The sequence below is a fragment of the Clytia hemisphaerica genome, unplaced genomic scaffold, assembly GCF_902728285.1.
Source record: "Clytia hemisphaerica strain Z4C2 unplaced genomic scaffold, Clytia hemisphaerica genome assembly, whole genome shotgun sequence".
Taxonomy (NCBI): domain Eukaryota; kingdom Metazoa; phylum Cnidaria; class Hydrozoa; order Leptothecata; family Clytiidae; genus Clytia; species Clytia hemisphaerica.
In genome coordinates, this window is record NW_027104561.1 from 430,785 (window position 1) to 449,500 (window position 18,716).

General features: G+C 34.6%; 3 protein-coding genes and 1 long non-coding RNA gene across 4 annotated transcripts; 1 reads left to right on the top strand and 3 right to left on the bottom strand.

Moving 5' to 3' along the window:
• The first annotated feature begins 470 nt into the window (after positions 1–470).
• LOC136823269 (uncharacterized) lies at positions 471–3,378 on the top strand. The gene is made up of 5 exons (XR_010849001.1): positions 471–742; positions 1,844–1,986; positions 2,385–2,578; positions 2,828–2,955; positions 3,149–3,378. It is a non-coding gene; the product is annotated as an uncharacterized lncRNA (long non-coding RNA).
• A 1,252-nt stretch (positions 3,379–4,630) lies between these two features.
• On the bottom strand, positions 4,631–6,008 carry LOC136823259 (uncharacterized). The gene is made up of 3 exons (XM_067079442.1): positions 5,882–6,008; positions 5,490–5,636; positions 4,631–5,032 (listed from the first exon to the last, which is right to left on the bottom strand). Exons 1-3 carry the CDS (start codon positions 5,943–5,945, stop codon positions 4,728–4,730), a joined length of 516 nt encoding a protein of 171 aa, XP_066935543.1. The 5' UTR covers positions 5,946–6,008; the 3' UTR covers positions 4,631–4,727.
• Positions 6,009–6,226: 218 nt separating this feature from the next.
• LOC136823232 (uncharacterized) lies at positions 6,227–8,296 on the bottom strand. Its single transcript, XM_067079413.1, has one exon. The coding sequence runs from the start codon at positions 8,294–8,296 to the stop codon at positions 6,227–6,229; it is 2,070 nt and encodes a 689-aa protein (XP_066935514.1).
• Positions 8,297–10,520: 2,224 nt separating this feature from the next.
• LOC136823233 (conserved oligomeric Golgi complex subunit 2-like) lies at positions 10,521–18,650 on the bottom strand. Its single transcript, XM_067079414.1, has 16 exons — positions 18,376–18,650; positions 18,041–18,106; positions 17,539–17,619; positions 17,264–17,373; positions 16,936–17,041; positions 16,260–16,727; positions 14,222–14,361; positions 13,647–13,711; positions 13,291–13,403; positions 13,015–13,062; positions 12,758–12,829; positions 12,392–12,480; positions 12,039–12,189; positions 11,437–11,570; positions 10,922–11,114; positions 10,521–10,683 (listed from the first exon to the last, which is right to left on the bottom strand). Exons 1-16 carry the CDS (start codon positions 18,595–18,597, stop codon positions 10,603–10,605), a joined length of 2,139 nt encoding a protein of 712 aa, XP_066935515.1. The 5' UTR covers positions 18,598–18,650; the 3' UTR covers positions 10,521–10,602.
• Between the last annotated feature and the right edge of the window lie 66 nt (positions 18,651–18,716).

An 18,716-nucleotide genomic window follows, 5' to 3' on the forward strand; every position in this document is an offset into this window, starting at 1 on the left:
GAATTGTTGATAAATTTGTCTTTGTAAAAGTTTTATAGAGAGCTAAGTAATTGTTTCAAAAGCTCACAAAAAGATGGGATAAAAGTCTTTCAATTTATTCAGATAAACTACCAGCCTAAAGCCTAATGTAATATCTTTGTTGTTGGTCATTCAGCCATTGCACAAGAAACATGTGTGTTCTTTTTTGTCACTTGCACTATTTTTTATAAGAACCAGTAAATTTTTTTAAAGGTTTGGCTGTCCTTTTTTGCACTTTGAGCCTGAAATTGTTTTTGAATTGCTCAAAACCCGGCGTATTTAATTTTTGAGCCTCGTATTGTTCTTATAAAATTCTTATAAAAAAGAAAGAGTTGAGTTGGAAAACATTATCAATAAAAGTTTGACTTATAAAAATAATTTGTTAGTGTCGAAATTTCTTCGCTTTGCGAAAACGGAACGGTCGTTCCGCAACCCCTTTTATGTTGATTTTTGTTATGTCTATTCGAGTTATGACTAAAACAACGTCTACAGCAAGTACTACATTGTTTAAAACATCTCAAATGCTTTTGGATATATTTATTTCAACCAATCAAATGATTTGTTTACGTTTTGACTAAGGATACAGTGAAATTATCATCGAAGAAAGAAAACCTGTCTTGTTTAGTAGCTAACAGCACCTACTGATGGAATTCACTCGAAATCGAAAAGATGGACAATTTTTTTCAAATAGGGAACAATTTTCCTTGGTAGAGGATGCCTTGAGGTATGTATATCTGAAGTTTCTAGTGTGGTCTGGCTCTTTTCACTGTGGTCTGGCTCTTTGAGTTCAGCCCATTTTTAAATTTCATGTACTCAACCCATCGACTAGGTAGTTCTTTCAGTTCTTGTTGTCTTTCACTTTGTTTACGTGATCAGCTAAAAGTTGGCGGTTAATTTCGAAAAGTTTGCTTCTTGGTAATAATGAAGGAAGAGATGGAAGAAGAATTTGAATTTCGTCGCAAACAAACAGCTGCCTTAGTAAAGTAGTGTAGATTATTATGCGGTTATGCGTCCGGTGCGTGATATGATAAGCCGATTCATCATAAAAAGTAAGACTGTAGAAAACTTAAAGAGACAGCTTCTTTTAAAGATGCTTTCAATGCTTTGGGAGTTGATATTACTAATGATGCTGTTGATGTTCATCCTGAGAGAAAATCTGTGAAAAGTGTAGAGTTGTTTGTACGAGTTTGAATCAGCATTGAAAGGCACCCAGAGGCACCCAAGCTGAAAGTAGGAAAAAAGAGAAAGCTAGGCATAAATCAACACAGTGTATATAAAACAACAACAGCATCAGATATTGATACCATTTTATATTTGTTATTGATTGTTTTTTTTTGAATTGGGTGAAATAAATGAGGAAATCAATAAGTTGGAAAGGCAATGCGATGAGGAGGGCCAAAAAGCAAGACAATCAGCCTCGCATGTTTTAGCTTTCATTGTACGAGCTATCTACACTGGATTACTTTTGTTTTTGTTTTTTCCCTACTGCCATCTGCTTCAAGTGATGAGTTATTTCCTGTTGTCTGGGAGCTGTTGAAGTGTTGGAATATTTGAGTTTGAAAGTCAGGTGTTTGGTATCTGATGGAGCCTCTACAAACCGTTCATTTTATAAACTCAAAGAATAAGGAAGATACTGTAATTTCTTCAGCATTAATCTATGTGCTTTGGATAGAAATAAGCTCTGCATATTTCATTTGTCTATTATTTCCAGAGGAAATACCTTAAATGATATCAATGATGATTTGTTTGAAATATTTATCACTACCAGGTGTTGAAATTCAAAAAAAATTATTGAAATTATATGGTCTAATTCCTTTCCTTTTAGCTGGACAAACACTCAATCAATTGGAACCATGTGGTACAACTCTGGGAGTTCAAGAATACTAAAATCCCAGGGCTTTATACATGATCAAATTAACAAGAGAACACATTGACTAAATATGATGAACGTTTAAACTTGCAGCTCAGGTAACTTAGATGATTACCATATTAACTCAAAAAAAGTGCCTATATGTTATCTAATCAGGCTAGGTAAAGTCTGAGAATTAGGTTTGTCTGAAATAAAATGGCCTTTTTATGACAATAAAAATCCCATGATATGTATTCAGGTATTCAGTTGTTGTCAATGACATTGAAATGACTATAGCTACAAGTCTGGTCTCAATAATTTTAGTTTGATGACTAGCTTGATATAAACAGAAATTTTGAATAATTTTTCTGGGCTCAACATCAAAACTTCTTGAGTGGCTTTTTCAGCTGTGTAAACACAAATATTGAATGTTTGGATGGTGACAAAGACTCTAGCTTATTTTCATTATTTGTCCTGGAGGATTCCTTTTGAAAAAGTTACTTCATTTTTATTTTAGTGTCTCAGTACTAGAGCATGCTCTTCAGTATCAAAGGCAAGCCCAAAACTAGAGGTACACAAAAGTTTGTCAGGATCTGCAACAAAATTTTTGATTGCCTAAATGGACAGTATCCTAACCAAGATATGGCAACAAGAAAACCGGCAAAACCTGCTCTCAGACAGTACACAGAAACAAAAGACAAATGTTTTGAGGTAATTTTTATCCTATATTTTTCGATGGGATTAGTTTTTGTAGGTATTCTCACTAGCTGCTAGTTCCCTTCAAGGGTTATGTAGGTGTTACTATATCCAGATAATTCTACTCCATACAATATGTGAATTGAAATAAAATACATCTCATGATTTTAAAGGAGCATTTTTATTTATTAGAGATGACGTGACGAGATGACATGACGGTTCACTTGTGTGTTGTGACCAAATTATAACTTTTTATCATTTTAGTGGCTGACGGATACATTTTTGAAAAGTGGGAAAACAGAGGCACCTACACCTGGCTTGCAAAGGAGGAAAGAAAAAAGGAGACTGTACCTGGCTATTCAAACTGTTGAAAGGCTGCATGCAAACTACAGGTTTGTAATGATTTTGCATTCAAAGGTCTTTTAGTATGAAATAGTACAATGTTAATTTTAAGCAATCAATGTTTCTGCGAGTGCTCCTGGCCTTGCATGTTTTAGAGGTGGTTTTTTTTTTCAATATAGAAAACCGACATTTTCTCAGTCTTTTATACTTTCAATCAGACCTTTTTCACTTTTTATCTTGCAGGAGCTGCTTGTTGAATATCATGGATTTTACATTTTGGATCATGGTCGTCTTAGTCAGCCAACCTCAACTTATGTGGGCAGGTCGTTCTGATGGTTTTTTCTATTGTTTAAATTATTGTTATTTAAAAAATTGTTTTTTCAGATTTTAGCTGAATTTGATTTGGATAAATTCCAAATACTTTTTGTGGAATTTCGAACAAAAATTCATTAAGCAGAAAAAGTAAATAAACAGAAAGGATACCTTTTACCTTTACACTTGTGACAGTCTTTGACATGAGATGAAAAATTTGAAGTTATAGTCTTAAAGTTTTTGATCATCTTATATCTGTATATCTTCTCTCTTTTCTCTCCAAACTGATCTAAAATTATATGATCTCAATACATTTGTTAGTAGATATTTATCTTTTGATGATAGTTCATTATGATCAAAATATATTATGATTTTTGTTGAAAAATATACATTTATAGCTGATAGAAAAAGCTAAAATTGACAACTGGTGCTAGATTTCTCCCTATACATACTTACCTTACCTTATTGGCAGCTATATAGACTTTCATTGAAGTAAACCTTTCTTTAGAACGTGAGAAAGTGAACGGTATATTTCAAGAGAGCTAATATCTAAGAATAAATTTCCAAAAGACTCGAGCTGTCAAGGAAAACAGCAGCCTCCATTTTTTTCATATTTGTCTCTCTGCCCGTTCTACTTTCGTTTTCAAGCACTTTTTTTACGGCATAGATTATATCTTTTTGAATAAAACACCGATTGTTTCAATTTAGTCGGTTCCGTAAAACTTTCCCTCTTTTTTTCTTCCCTCATTAATTATTCATGATCATAACTAACATAGTATAATAGAAAGAGAATCGTGCAACCTCCTCTATTTTCTATCTCTTTGGGTCAATGGAGTGTATAGTCTCGTTGACCTCTAACTAGTTTCTGACGTACTGAGCGCTTAACGCGATTTTTCGCAAGTTCGGCTCAATATTTTTTGCCATTGCTCAATATTTTATAGTATTGCCCCACGGGGGGGGGGGGGTACTTAGGCAAATGGAGGGTACGGTATGTGCCACCCTTAAGGGTACCTTTTTTGGATTTCCAAAGTCCCGCTAAGGGTTGGAAAAATCAGAAAATCAAATTTCAGTCCCACGAAGGGTAGGAGAAGTAGGAAATTTTCAACTTTTTACCCGCAGAAAGATCGAAAATTTGTCAAAATTTGTCCCGGTAAGGGTCTTAAAATTCACAAAATGTTCCTTTGTTTTCTCCTTTTTAGTCCCAGAAGGGTCCAAGGGTCGAAATTCGGACGGCACCCCCCGTCAGCTCGCAACCCTAGTACCCCCCCCGGGTATTGCCCTCGTAAATAGTAAACCGTGTTTAGTGATAAAAAATTTAAGATGTTACAGATCCCTACTATTGATATAAAGTGAAATGGAATTTTAGGCCAGGTAAGAAAATGTCAAACTAGCTGGATATTTATTGTAGCTATCGCTATATTTTTCAAAGTAACAAGACTTTGGTTACTACAAGCACTGTATAAAAACAATCTAAATACAAATTGATAAAACCTAAACACGCAATGTTCCGTCAAGAGGTCGGACAGCAGACGTTCTTTGGTTTGTGTAATTTAAGTTTTTTCCTGATTTTTCGACCTCTTTCTATCGCCTTGCCTTTCCGTTGTAATTTGTTAATCTCCTTCATCACTTTATTGTCGCGTTTGTCGGATGCCTCGGTGCCGGCAAAAACACGTTTTAAATGTGTATCTTCATTTTTATTTTGGATGTTGGGTGAATTGCCTGGCTTTATTTTGTTGCTGTATAATTTGTATAAGGGATTCTTTTCGTTGTTTTTGTTTGTTGTTTGTTGTCGTTGATCTACTTCTTCAGTGAAATCTGTCGAAAACAAGAATATATTTTACAAATGAGAAAGTTTACCGATAGCACTGTCTCTAAACAAAAAGATTTCAAAGTTCAAAGGTGCAAATAAAAATTTTCGGATTGTGTGTGACTGTAACCAATGTGTCAGTGGGGATGGATCTGGTAATACGGGGTATCTAAATGAAGAACATTATGAAGAACAGAAAAATTTACCTCACGGTGGGTAAGAGGACATTCTGCCTATTAGGGTTTCTAAAATCACCAAATCAAGAAAAAAACAAATGGTTCAAAAGAGTCAACTATTAATTTTAAAAGAATTTGTCAACTTTCGGCATTTCGGCAAATCTGACGCGATCGAAAATGAACCATTTTATAGGTCTAAATTTCCTCAAAATTAGTATATGAATTTGACAGGGTCCCTTTTTAATCCTGCAGGTGCATGTGCCATCAGTCGTCAAGATTGGATACTAACCTTCCTCAATATCACTCAGCTGTTCTTTATAAAATCCAAAAGGAGCAGATGTTGTGTTATCTTCTGGACTGAAATATCTTTGCAATTCTGTATCTGTCTCACTCATATAGTCCAGGTCGTCTTTGCTCAATAATTCAATTTTCTCATCTAAAATGAGGATGAAAAGTGTTAAGGAAAGGCTCTTGGAATTTATGGTTCATTTTTAGAAATTACAAAAGTACAAGATGCTCAAATTCATTGAACAGTGTATTAGCAAGTAAAAATTCCACCGAAAATTTATTTTCTCCTCGTAGCTTGATTTAGATTTTCAAGATTCAAGAATATTTTACTTGGGTTGATAAATTTGGGACTTCCAATTATCATTGAGGTGCTCAATTGAAAAAAGTCCCTACCTTTGCCCTTTTCTGTTTCCTTTTTGCAACAACAGCAAATCTTGTAAAAGAAATTTCCACTCATCGTTATTCAAAAAAAGAGAAAACTGAGAGAAAATTCAGGAAAGTCAATCAAAGAAAAAAAATTCTGAAAAAATATTTTGACGTCAAATTATTTCCAGTCAGGAACGTCAGAAAGAGATAAAAAAGCTCAGAAAAGATACCCGAGAATTTGTAAAACTCGCCAAAACCTAAACCAAGGTGCTAAAAGAAAATATATTGATTGTTAAAAAATTATATTGAATAATCTTTTTTAAGAAAATAGCAACGAGACAAAATACGAAAAATAGCGTCAAAGAACAGCGTTCAAGACACTGTACAACAAGCTCCTTTTTTCTTCTTCTTTTTGGAGCCTCTCTTAGCTTCATTTTGTTGTTCAATATCTTGCATAATATCTGTCGTTTCATCTGCATCCTCATTCCTATCCAGTGAAATATCATCCCAACTCACTGGATTTGTTTTCGCATCTTTGTCATTATTCAGTGATTGCGAGTTCTGAAATTCTGAAGCTTGAGTGTTTTCAGTGTCTTGCGATTTCCATGGATCGAAAAATGAGGTGGATGGGTTCGGTTTCCCTGTGTTATTTTCAGGCAACTCTTGATTTTGCAATATATCATTGTCATCACCTTGTTTATTCTCACTAGTTTTCCTTGAACCCTTTTTGAGTGCAGATAAATTCGATTCTTGATCACTTAATAAATCATCGATGACATCATCATTTTCACTTTCCACATTTCTTTGACTTTCATCTCCCTCCATATTGGAGACGAGGAACGTTTCATTATTTTCTTCATCATCCTTATTTTTCGGTGTTTCAATGGTCAGCTTTGGAAGAATATATTTATCAAAGTCTTGCGAACCGAAATGGTTTCCCTCGTTCTCTTCAACATTTTTACTGATCTTTTCACGGTCCTCTAACGTCAACATCTCATCTAGTTTTTCGAGATCGATCAAAATATTTTCGATTTGTGTTGTCTTTGTATCTTCTTCGCCGTGAATGTTTTTGTAACTTTCCCATACCTGTTTATAGAGCATCCTCGATTCGTAAAATTTCTTTTCCTTAAGTAAGGCGGCCGCAACGGACGAGCGGGCTTCCAGAATGTCGGCGTGTTGTGAGTCATCCGGATGCAGATCTTCGTATTCATGTAAAACATCACGGAAAGTTTGAAGAGCTTCAAATAAACGATTCTCTTTCAAATAAACGTGACCGATAATATGCTTCATGTGAACTTTCAGTTCGTCTGTTGTTTCCGGTAAGTTCAAATAAGAATCAAAAACAGCTCGATAGATCTTCAAAGCGTCTTCGACTTTTTCCTGTCTTAGAAGAGCCTCTGCGATGGATGTACGGATTGATAACGTTTCTGCACACTCTCCTCCGTGGCGTTCAATGTAATTGGAATATAATTCAAAATAGGTTCCTAAAGCGTTTTCAAAATCGTCCACTTTGCAATACAAATCTGCAATGTCCTCCTTCATTGCTAAGAGCTCATCTTCGTTGAGTAAAAACTCACCATGTCGAGTAATTGATAGAATCTCACCGTAAAGATCCAAACTTTTTTGAAACTTCTTTAACTTTTTATAGCATTTACCAAGTTTCATTTTTACTTGTACTAAAATTTGTAACGTTTCTTCAACCTCAGTAGACAGCTCTTTGTCTTTCAAACAGTCCTCCAAAATTTGTTGAGCTTCACTGTAATAGTCATGCTTCATGAGGTAGTCTACAAAAGGTTGTCTCAATTGCCAAGGGTCTGTAGCCTGCTCATCAATTTCCTGTTCTTGTAGCTGACAAAAGTTTTCGATTTCCTCAGCAATCCGGTCAACATTCCCTGACATTATCTGTGACAAAATATATTTCTCCGTTACACTGATAGCTTCTGCACTCTTCTCACCGAAATCCTCAGAATAAGCGATTTTCAAGTCTTCGAATAATTGACTTGACTCTTCAAACTGTGAGTTTTGAAACAAACGAGTGGCCAGAATGTGCTTAATATCATTGGTACGTTCATGTTGTGAGCCAAATAAAGTAGTGAAAGTCGAGAGGAGTTTTCTGTAATCGTCAATTTTCTGCTCATCGACTTTTTTAGATGGACCATGATTTGGTTTTGGAGTTTCACCATCTAGAGCGTCATGTTTAGGCGTCATTAAGTCAATCACCTTGCTTAATTCACTGTCTTTTCGTTTAATAGTGCCAGCACGTATCGTGTTTGCCGAGTGGGAATTGTTCGTTTTACCTTCATCATTCGACTTCGAATTGGTCGGAGATTTGTGAAAGTTTTCCGGTTTTATGTCCTTTTCCTCTTCGGCAAGATTGGCAGAAGAATCTCTTTCCTCCTCTTCTTCCCAACTCTCGAATGAAGAACCATCATCCCTAGACATTCCTCAATATAAAGTTATGTGCAAGTCAACGTCTCCAAGTCTTCTATGTATGCATGTAAAGTTCCTTCACGTTCAACTCCAAAAAGAAAACTTTTTTTTATAAAGGAAAAGTGAAATGAGGTAAGCAAGGATAAAGTCTCTTCTCTTAATAAAAAACGTTATAACTATCTTCCCAAAAATTGAATAACTCATACTTTATTCAAAAATACTTTTCATTGAAGGGCCTTGATTTGGACTATGATCAATCGATGAAGGAAAAATATTTTCGAAATTATTCAAATTTGATGTCATTTCAATTCAAGAATCTCAATGGGGAAACCCATCAATGTATCAAAGATTTACAACAGTTCACGCTTAACATTTTGCATTTATAAATCAGTTGCACAGTTTCCCTGTCAAAAGATTTAAAATTCATGAAGGTGTTTGGCCACTGTAAATTTTCAAACGTCGAAAAACACTGCTAAATGGCTGAACTTTATAGAATTATCTTTTGATTAAATTAATTAAGCGCGTCCATTGAGAATATATATGCTTTAGGTACAAAAATAAATAATCGCAAATTGAAAATATTTGCTTTTATAAAAGATTCCACTATGGTAGATAATATTTCTAAAAATGAAAATTCCAAGATTAATTAAAATAAATTTAAAACCTTGATCGTACAGCAGGATAATTCAAAATCGTATATCAAGTAAAAGGTCTAATACTAACTTGTGGTAACAGATAAATACACTATAAAGAGATTGCACTTCCTGGTATACATTATTGTAAAGCTCCAAATCAACCCAAATACTTCAAGGGACAGATAAGTTACAAATAAAACAAAACAAAAACTAGTTCCCAAACCAAAAAACGACAATCCAATCGTAACTAATTAAGTCTGAGTAAAAGATTTCGAACAGAAAATCGAAAAAAGTCTTCTTCTATACAGTATATGGCCCCCAAAACGGAGACGGCCCCCAAAACAGAGGTTTTCATAAAAAAGAAGATTCTGACTTGTAGATTTATCAGAATTAAACGATTTTTGTTTATTTTGAAAGAATGATGGTTATACTTAAAAATGAGCATGTTTTTGCTGGTTTGAGACGGATTCAAAATAACATATTTGCGTCTAAAGGAAATATTTTAACACCAAAATTAGATAAAAATTGCATATAACTCACTCTAGCTCCTTGGATATTGAAAATAAGTTATGAAAATGGGGTATAGGAAACTTTCTACACCTAATGCCGTTCAGAAAATGCAAATACATCTGTGACTTTAGAGGCTGGGTAAAAGATATAGCATCTTGAAGGTCAACCAGTATTTTGGAGCCCTAGAATCAGCATTGACAAAACCGAAAATTCTAAATATGAGAAAAAGCAAAAAATCTTGGAATTCTATACCTATCACCTTGAGTTAATAATTTACAACAAAAAATTAACATTATATATAAAATTTTTCGCTGAATCAGCAAAAACGGCAAATTCTGTCATTTTTTTGCAAAATATAGGAGAAAAATATCTTTAAAGCTTAATATTTTCAGTTTCAGTTAAGCTTTTTTTCTAAAATTTTCACAGCTTATTCCATACATGAATGGAACTATTTTCAAAAGAGATTAGTTTTCAAGAACTTGATTAAGACGTTGTTAAATCAAAATTGTCATTTTGAAAATTTCTAAATTTTCAGTTTGGACATTGTAATATTGAAAATCTTGAAATATTTCATAAAAATCATAAATTTTACATCCATCGGCTCGTAAATTTAAGGGAAAACACAAATATGTTCATAGTTTTCCCCCTTTTACCACCGGGCTTAATAATTTGATTTTAGCTATACCTCCGTTTTGGGGGCCCCAAACCTGCATTTTGACAACCAGTGGTATACTGTAAAAATTTTATCAAATAAATTTATGCCCAAAACCCTCTTAATCATATTTCAAAACTATGGTCAAAATTTTGTATTCATATCTTAAAGATATCTCGAGAAATCGCTAAAATTTCAAACCTCCGTTTTGGGGGCCATTAGAAAAAAGCTACCTATCTTTAAGCGATTGAAAAATATTGTTGAAATTGAAAATTTTGAAAAAGAACTTCCAGGAAATAAAGTAGAGATGTTAAAGGTTTTCATGCAGCAAAAATTTTTGTAAAATCTCTTTTCCTCCAGATTTGAGAGAAGTTTCAAATTTGATCGCCGTTTTGGGGGCCACATACTGTAGTATCCTTCTTCGTTATCTCGACTCGTATTTCAAGATTCAATTCCACCATTTTAGATACGAGTCCTTTGCGAGGATATCCCGACATTAAACGTTGAAATCATAATACCGTTCACTTTTGTAAGGATTTTTCAGTGACATTTTTCAGCTTTTTGTATTCTTCATTTTCTAGTGATAGCCCAAGTTTCTCCATCTGATAAAAAAATAAAATATAACACATGGTTTATTACTCGTTTGAAAAATATTTAAAAAATACTGTATAAATTTGATACTGGGTCAATCAACTCATAAAGGCACAGTATATTTACATCAAGGTATCTGAAAAGTCATAACAAGAACTATCCAATGAGTCTACACAGTTCACATCTTGTGTACATGAAAAAGTCTGTAGATTATTTAGTATTGGAGGAAGAAAAGCAAAGATAAACTACCTGGACACCGAATTCTTGAGCATCTAACAGCAACTGTTTTCGAATCTTATCCTCATCTGATGCCTCGCTGGCCTTGTTTGCCAGGATTGGGCTCGATTGTCCAGCGGCTGCCATTCGTTGCTGTTTCAGACGGAGCAAGCTGTCTTCAGTCTTCTTGATTGATGTCAGTAGCTCGTTCACCGAATTGTAGAATCTGTGAAAGGCGAAAGAACAGTTTAAAGATGAGAGAAATCCCTTCGCAAAAATGAGAATTGGGCGTTCAATGAGAATTATAGTTCCAATAGGATGATATGTTAACAGAAAAGTACAATTGACTTTCTCTATTTCGATCTTCAAGAGACCAAAAAACAAAAACTGTCTTCGAGTTAGAGAAAGATTCGAATTATTTTCCAGCTGAGAGGACCGATATTTTAGCTCAAAATATAGAAATATTCAAATAGCAGAGTTAGATGAATATGGCTTCCCATGAAATTGGTGTATACGAAAATAAGCAGGGCATGAGAATTTCATCATACTTAGAAAGCATGGTGTGAGCAGTATCTTCAGTAATTTTCTTTTGATATTTCACATCTAAAGTGCTCGAAGTTGATTTGAACGATTCCAGAGATTGGAAAGCCGATTGAATGTAACTTGATGGCGTGGTAGGTGGCTAAAGAGCGAGAAAATGATAGTGTGATAGTGAAAGTCTTTTGACATGATTTGTTAGAGATGACGTAATGATGACGAAATGAATATACTATACACAAAAGTGCGGAGAACGAAAAACAAATATCAACTTTCATTTATTGATTGAGATGTAATTTCCTTAAAAAGTTGCTCTTTAACGCCATTCCATTTTGTTTCGTGGAAATGGGATCCATAAAAAAAAAGAGACAGCTAGAAAACAGACAAAACTTTTTTCAAAAGATAACCGTAAAAGCCTAAACCTTTTTAGATTCGAGTGTTTTACAATTAAAACGAGTTTATTTATTAGCACTTTTGAGGCCGGCAGAGTGACTGAAGCGATTTGATACAATCCTCAAGTTTTGACCCAAAATCGGGGACGGTAACCGAGGTCCTCTCCGTTTCCGTCGCAGAAAAACACACATGCATAAACTTGCTAATATCGACAATTTACCTCTTTATTCGTGCGGCGAAATAATCTTGGTACGTTATTAACATTTTCCAGTTGTACAATACCTTCATCACTTAGCCTGTTGACCATATAAAGACATAAGCAATCGCAGGCTATGTGTAAAGAAGCTATACATTCGTCCACTGAATCTAAAAAAAAAAACACAAGGAAAACTGTAAAATACCAAACTTGCCGACACTGTTTTTACGGGTCTGCACTCTGGGCTGTACTCTACTAATTTTTTAGTAGTGGTTAAACGCAGGCAATGACACATAATCTGGGAGGAGTAAAACATATTGTCACCGATAATTGAAGTCCTTTACTTTTATTAGTAAAATATGTTTCGAAAAAAGAACGGATTCTTACCTTTACAACCTTTTAAGTTGACAGGGGATGCAGAATCGTTTAGTTTTGAAACTATATTTTCTTTGAAGTAATCACCAAACTATGGCAAAATGAAAGGAAGTCTTATTAAATACAATCAAGTTATATTACTACTTGATCACAATACGCAAAATCCCAACAAATTTTGTCAGCCACCGAGTTTAATATTAACCTGGAATTAGTAAGGTATGTATGTAGTCTCAATTCGCAGATCACTAAAATACATTTGTACTGTGTAGACACCTTGAAGGATAATTTGTAACTATTATGGGAACTTTGCTATATAAGGAAGTTCGTATCGACCTGTGAGCTTGCACTCTTCATAACATTAACAATACCTTTTTGCTGAAGTAAGAAGAATCGCCGAGAAGTAAAGTCATATTTTCGATGGTTAACCTTTCTTTTTCATCCTGTGAAAAATGATGTTTTATATTCAACATTTTTGTAGTATAGTTGTACAGTGTCTTTCAGATCAGGGTTAGTAGAAGTTTTTTACCTTTTTACCCCCCCCCCTAGCATTCCGGGAAAAATTCTTCAGGTACTTCAGAACAAATATAACTATGAAGTAAGTTATGGATGAGTAAAAAACACGAACCTTTTTCTCTGAAATGTTTTTCAAGAATATACATAAACGATTGGATATCTAAAAAAGCAATGCAAACTCTGAATTACTTCAACGTTACTTACGGGCCGTTTGTCGCTAAAAAATTTTCATCCGGTAGAGAGTTTCCGAATCAAGGGAACGATATACCAGTGTATCTATACCCCTAAATGAAGCGATTTTCAATAAGGCCACTTTATTATTCTAAATTGTTCAAAGTTAAGTAGTGACCGAAACAGAAAAGAAGCAGTTTTGAGTGAATGATCTTACTTGTAAAGTAAGCTTCCAGAACCTCCCTTTGAGTGGTGCGATATAAACTTCATCACACCAACATCTTTTGATACTATTCCAACAAGTACCCACAATATTTGTCATGAAAAGATCTGTAACAAAAATGAGAGGAAAATTACCAATTTTTTCTTAACTAAAGTGAAATGAACACTTCTTTTCTTCCAAATGGTAGTATGGCCTAGTTAGGTCCTATCCTGGTAACAAGACTACAAGACTATATTTATGTTGGAAGTATTTCCATGATGTACGTTCTTATAAAGGGAAGATAGCAGTGTCAGTTAACCGTCATTTCGAAGGAATGGTTCGAGACGAGGAGAGCTGTAAAACGCTATTACCTTCAGGAGATTTTTCATTGGGTCGATCCACCGACATTTCAATCTCGCCTCCTATATCTTGAAACCTAAACAAATTGACGAGGGATTTGTTTATCAAAAATGTTATAATCTTTTTTTTAAAGAATCTACGTAGAACAGACACGTAAAAATTTCCTCTTTTTGAGATATTTCGTTTTGCAGGATTAAATTTACATATGGTTTCTTTAGAATGAGAAGGCTATTACGGGCTTTTTCAGAGTAGAGAGAAGTACCAACGGAAATAAACGTAGTCCGACGTAGTGCACAGTTTTTATGAGAATTTTTATCATAAGAGTCACAAGGCTAAAATTAGCAAAATTTTATAAATCTTCTAAGAATATTGTTGCGCCTCAAAAACGTTGTTAATTTTTTTCATTCAGTTAGGATTTTTTAGTTTTCGTTTTGTTTTGGATAAGTTTTTCTTGCCTTTCACATTTTGCGTGTTTGAGACGATACTATTGAAGGAGTAATTATTCAACTATTTAGCTATTAATTAATTTGCTCTTCTTGAATAGAAAATTTTCGAAAGTCTCCGCTCGATTTATGCAATACTGTACCTGATCTGAAAATAAACCGGTAGACTCCATTTGACCATGAAAGAATGGTATCCGGGGTGGCCTCGTAAGGCCTTGAAGCACTCAGGTGTCATACATTGTTCTTCGAAATTGTCCATGAATCCCATCATTGTTTTGTATCGCTGAAAGAAAAGAAACATGTATTACTTTATTAAAAGAAACTAAAAATCCAACTGATAATTGCACCAATGACGTATGAACCCAGCGGTATTGTTCAAAAAAAAGTACTGTTTTTAGTAATTCTCTCTGTATTCAGTGGTAAAGAGCACTCTAATTTTGAAGAGATAATTTAAAAGACAAGTGACGTTTTATATTTATTTCACCACAAAATCTTTATTTTTAAGGTGATGAAACACCGGCAGTAAATAAGCAGAGTTTATGTGGGTCATGTTTTTTATGTTTCGAAACAACGAGTTAAATCTGGGCTAAAGAAATGATGAAAATTACATGTTGGATAAAAACATCTTTTCAACTTGGTTAAACTGACCAATAAGCCGAAAAAAAATACAAATTAAATATAAGACATTCTAGACTATTTGAACCAGTGAACCTAGCTAAAATTAAAGTACAAATTAAACACCTAATCTTCCAAAAGTCACAATACTCAATAAGAAACTACGAAACCCAATGATAACATTGGCATAGATCAAAAACTTGGCGATGCTGTTAATATAGATGAATGCACCAGACAAGTTTTCGAACAGTTTGAAATTTTGTTGTGAAGTCAATGATAGTTGGGTCATCTTTGAAATAAGTTTCAAAACAGTTTGGATAACAAAGGAAGGGTAAAAACAAAGGACGTAAAGAAGGATCAGGTATTTCAGTGTCTCGGTTGCAATGCCATTTCTTCTTTTGCTAGCCTCCACGAAAGGTAAGATATCTTTGAAATATTCTTGTTTTCGTTTGGAGAGCGAGTACAGCAGACACATGATGAGTGACGGACAGAAGCATTGGAAAAATAACTTCAAAACCTGTCTGATTAAATATTGCGAGAAATCTAGCTCGCATTCTTCTCTCTTCTGCTCGTTTTCATCGACCAAGGACTGTGCTTCAGGGCTATAATCATACACGATAGGTGAGTTAATCAGACCAATGGAAACACGAATCAGCAAAAGAATCAACGCATAGTTCAATTTAGTGATTTTCTTATTGAACGGTTGCACTATACTTCGAAATCGATCGTAAGTCAAAACAACAAGCGACCAAACAGAAATCATAGGGCAAATCTCAGTAGCCAGCAATTTCAACAATCTGCATTTGGGCGGCTGTTCGGGTGGTGTTGATAACAAAAGGGCGAAACCAGTGACGCATGTGGTGAGATCAGCTATGGCAAGATGGATAGTCAGAAAATGTGATGACGTCATTATTTTGATTTGACCATAATTGCTTTTCAAGAAGTAGAGAATGACCAAGAAGTTTCCCATGATCCCGAAAGCGAGGAAGATCGATGGGGTGTTCTTTCCAGGGAGCAAAATGACAGTGGTGTTTGTCTGCGTGGTGGAGAGGTAGTTATCGTACATTGTCCCTACCAGGAGTTTTCCAAAATTCTTAAGTAATATCAGATTTCGAACGAAGGTTGTAATATAGTACTGCGTTGCTGTGATCGACTGACAAATTGAAATATGGGAAAAATCGAGTACATCAGAGAAAAATTATAAAATCAGACCAAAAGAAATTTCAATGGAAAGTTTTGTTGACCTTTTGTTAAAAAACCCGGGACATAATCGCAATCAGCTGGATACAAACATCTGACTAGTCTTTCAAACAAAAAAGGCAACTGTGTCGAACAATAATAAAACAGTTACAACACAAGATGGTGAGCACAGATGTCCCATACCTCTCACTGTGAAAAAGAAAATCAATCGCAAAGTTATATTGGACATATGTACTCTTCATTAGGAATCTTAAACTGATCTCCATTCATCAGCAACAATGCCCAATTGAACAAAGAATCGCCAGAAAGCGAATAACTCCTTACAAAGATTCCATATATAATATAATCTGAAAGTACACAACTTACTGCTAAAAAGCTGTCTGGGTTTCCCGGTGAAAAGATGAGAGGTAAATTCTCTTCAAAGGCTTGAGCGATCTCAACCCACACGCTGTTCACTAAGAAATCGAACCCCTTCACTGTGTGACCTTTATTTCCATCTGCATCTTGGGTTGCCGTGGCGACCGTTACGTCATTTTTCAGCATTTCTACTGACGTCAGCTCGATTATCATTTGGCATTCATCTTCAACGAACTTTAAGAGGTCTGTGCAAATTCCTTCCAGTCCGTGTTGATCGAGGTACGTTTCGCTAATGACTTCATCCACGAACGGTTTGACAACATGATGTTTGAACATCTCCTCGGCGTGAGACGTCTTATCGATGAGAGCGTACGTACGCAAACACCGCGATATAAGTTCGATGTCTTTGCTGGAAATTCCTTGTTCGAAAGTAGTTTCCAGATTCTCTTGAAGTTTGGATGTGATTAATGCAACTCTCTGAAAGAAAAAATAATGCGATGCTTATTGTAAGGTGAATTTTAATCTACAGATTTCCCGGTTTTATCTGAATGTTTAGCTTCCAAGAATAATCTTTTGTCAAATCAATCATCTTTGCGGAAACAATATTAACAAGGACGCCTGAATCTGATATTAAGCAATTTTTAGCAAAAACCATATCACATGGTAAACCATTTTTAAAACTTACAGGTTTGATAGATTCGATTATGGGATGGCCTTTACTTTGATTGACGTGAAATTGTAGCTGGTTGAATTCACCTGCCACTCGCTCAAGAACATGTCCGGGATGAGTTCTGGAACAGAAAGAACCAGTAAAATTGAGCTTTCATTTATCAAGCTAATGTATCATAATTGTCAAAATAATAAAAATCTAGCACCTAAAAGTTTGGATGGATAAACTCAATAAATAGATACAAGAGGCAAGAAATTGGATAAAAAAGTAATATTGCAATAGCAATCCTTGTCAAAAAAGCGAACATTTTTACTTCTCAATACGAATAAAACAGCTTATTTACTTGTCTTCGTGCATAAAGATTTCCATATCAGGAGATTTGAGATCTGCCGTTAACGTCTTTTCGATCTTCTCCACTGAATGAACAACGGTTATCAAATGATGCAAGCAACTCTATGAAAAGAATTTCATCGGGTATTCATAGGTTTAGCTTGAAAGATTTTCTTTAGCCTTTAGCATTTGCGCAACCACAGAGACAGTTTCCCGACCAATAGATGGACAAGGAAGTCATCTTTTAGTCAGTGAACTAGGACTATTTGATTTTCGATCTTACATTACCTTCTTTTCACGGACTTTCCGACGTTGTTCGAGTTTCTTCTCCACAACATCTAGTGCTCCTTTTAAGTCTTTTTGGATTGCCTGTTAAATATAACAGTGAATGTTACTGTGGTTTTAAAAGAACTTTCGTTGGTCGAGAACATACAAGAAGTACCAAATGATTTTCTCGTGAATACAGCTTCGGTGTACTGCATGTGTATTAGTTTAAGTGTTTTGAATAGCTGTTTCAGGTGGTTAACTTCATCTAATTGGCCGAGACAGAACTTAATTTGGCGGATGGCGAAAAAAGTTTTTCAAAGGGCATCTAATTTGTGGATGAAGGATATTTTTAGTCCAAACACGCTATTAAATCAAGAAAAAACCTACTTTAAAGCCAGAAATAACATGCATTTGGAAATGAGAACAATAATTTAAATTTGGTAGGAATTTAATTTGGCGGATGCCGGGAAAAATTAAATTTGGCGGGAACTCTGTTTGGGAGATTTGGCGGGTTTTAACATACCAGGACTTGTTCTTTGAATTGATCAAGAGGACCACATAAGTTTCCGATCGTTTTATCTGTACCAATCTAAAAAGCAAAGTACAATAAGTAGGTAACTTAAAAAACGAAACAAATGATACTAAATTACTTCCATAGTTATTATTTAGTCTTTTCGTGCAGTGTAAAAATTGTTAGATTTTGTATGATTATATCAAAGACTGTCTCTTCATTATTTAGGAATTTGTGAGAAATAGTTTGCTATGTTGTCCATTGCTCAGATATACACTATTGTTCTAATATGTTGAACGGTGAAAAGAATGTGGCTATTTTTCTTGTTCGTATAAATATTACCATACCAGATTAGAGGATAAGCTGACAAAATCAGCATAATCTCGATTGATAAGCTCCACCAAAGCGTGTTGAATATTTTTGTAATGAGCCTCCAAATCTTCACGCAGTTTACTCATAGGAACACGGTCTTTGCATTTCGCCACAAATTTATCCACATTGAAGTTGCGATCTGAAAATTCATTTTCTTTGAAGCATAAGCTTGTATCTGGTGATAATAAGTTTTGCATTTTCTTGATCTTTTTACTTTTATATGATTATTTTTTTATTTGTATTCTTTTCTAAAAATAAACAAAATATGAAATGACATATAATAGAAGAACAATAAAAAGAATGAGAAGAATGGAAA

Excerpts from the sequence above, each read along its gene's own strand:
- LOC136823259 (XM_067079442.1), bottom strand. The coding sequence starts at position 5,945 with ATGAGTGGAAATTTCTTTTACAAGATTTGCTGTTGTTGCAAAAAGGAA. Across the intron at positions 5,637-5,881 it reads GGAAACAGAAAAGGGCAAAG|ATGAGAAAATTGAATTATTG; the intron begins GTAGGGACTTTT and ends TCCTCATTTTAG. Across the intron at positions 5,033-5,489 it reads GCTGAGTGATATTGAGGAAG|ATTTCACTGAAGAAGTAGAT; the intron begins GTTAGTATCCAA and ends TGTTTTCGACAG.
- LOC136823232 (XM_067079413.1), bottom strand. The coding sequence starts at position 8,296 with ATGTCTAGGGATGATGGTTCTTCATTCGAGAGTTGGGAAGAAGAGGAG.
- LOC136823233 (XM_067079414.1), bottom strand. The coding sequence starts at position 18,597 with ATGCAAAACTTATTATCACCAGATACAAGCTTATGCTTCAAAGAAAAT. Across the intron at positions 13,404-13,646 it reads CAATGAAAAATCTCCTGAAG|ATCTTTTCATGACAAATATT; the intron begins GTAATAGCGTTT and ends TTTTTGTTACAG. Across the intron at positions 12,830-13,014 it reads AAAACATTTCAGAGAAAAAG|GATGAAAAAGAAAGGTTAAC; the intron begins GTTCGTGTTTTT and ends CATTTTTCACAG.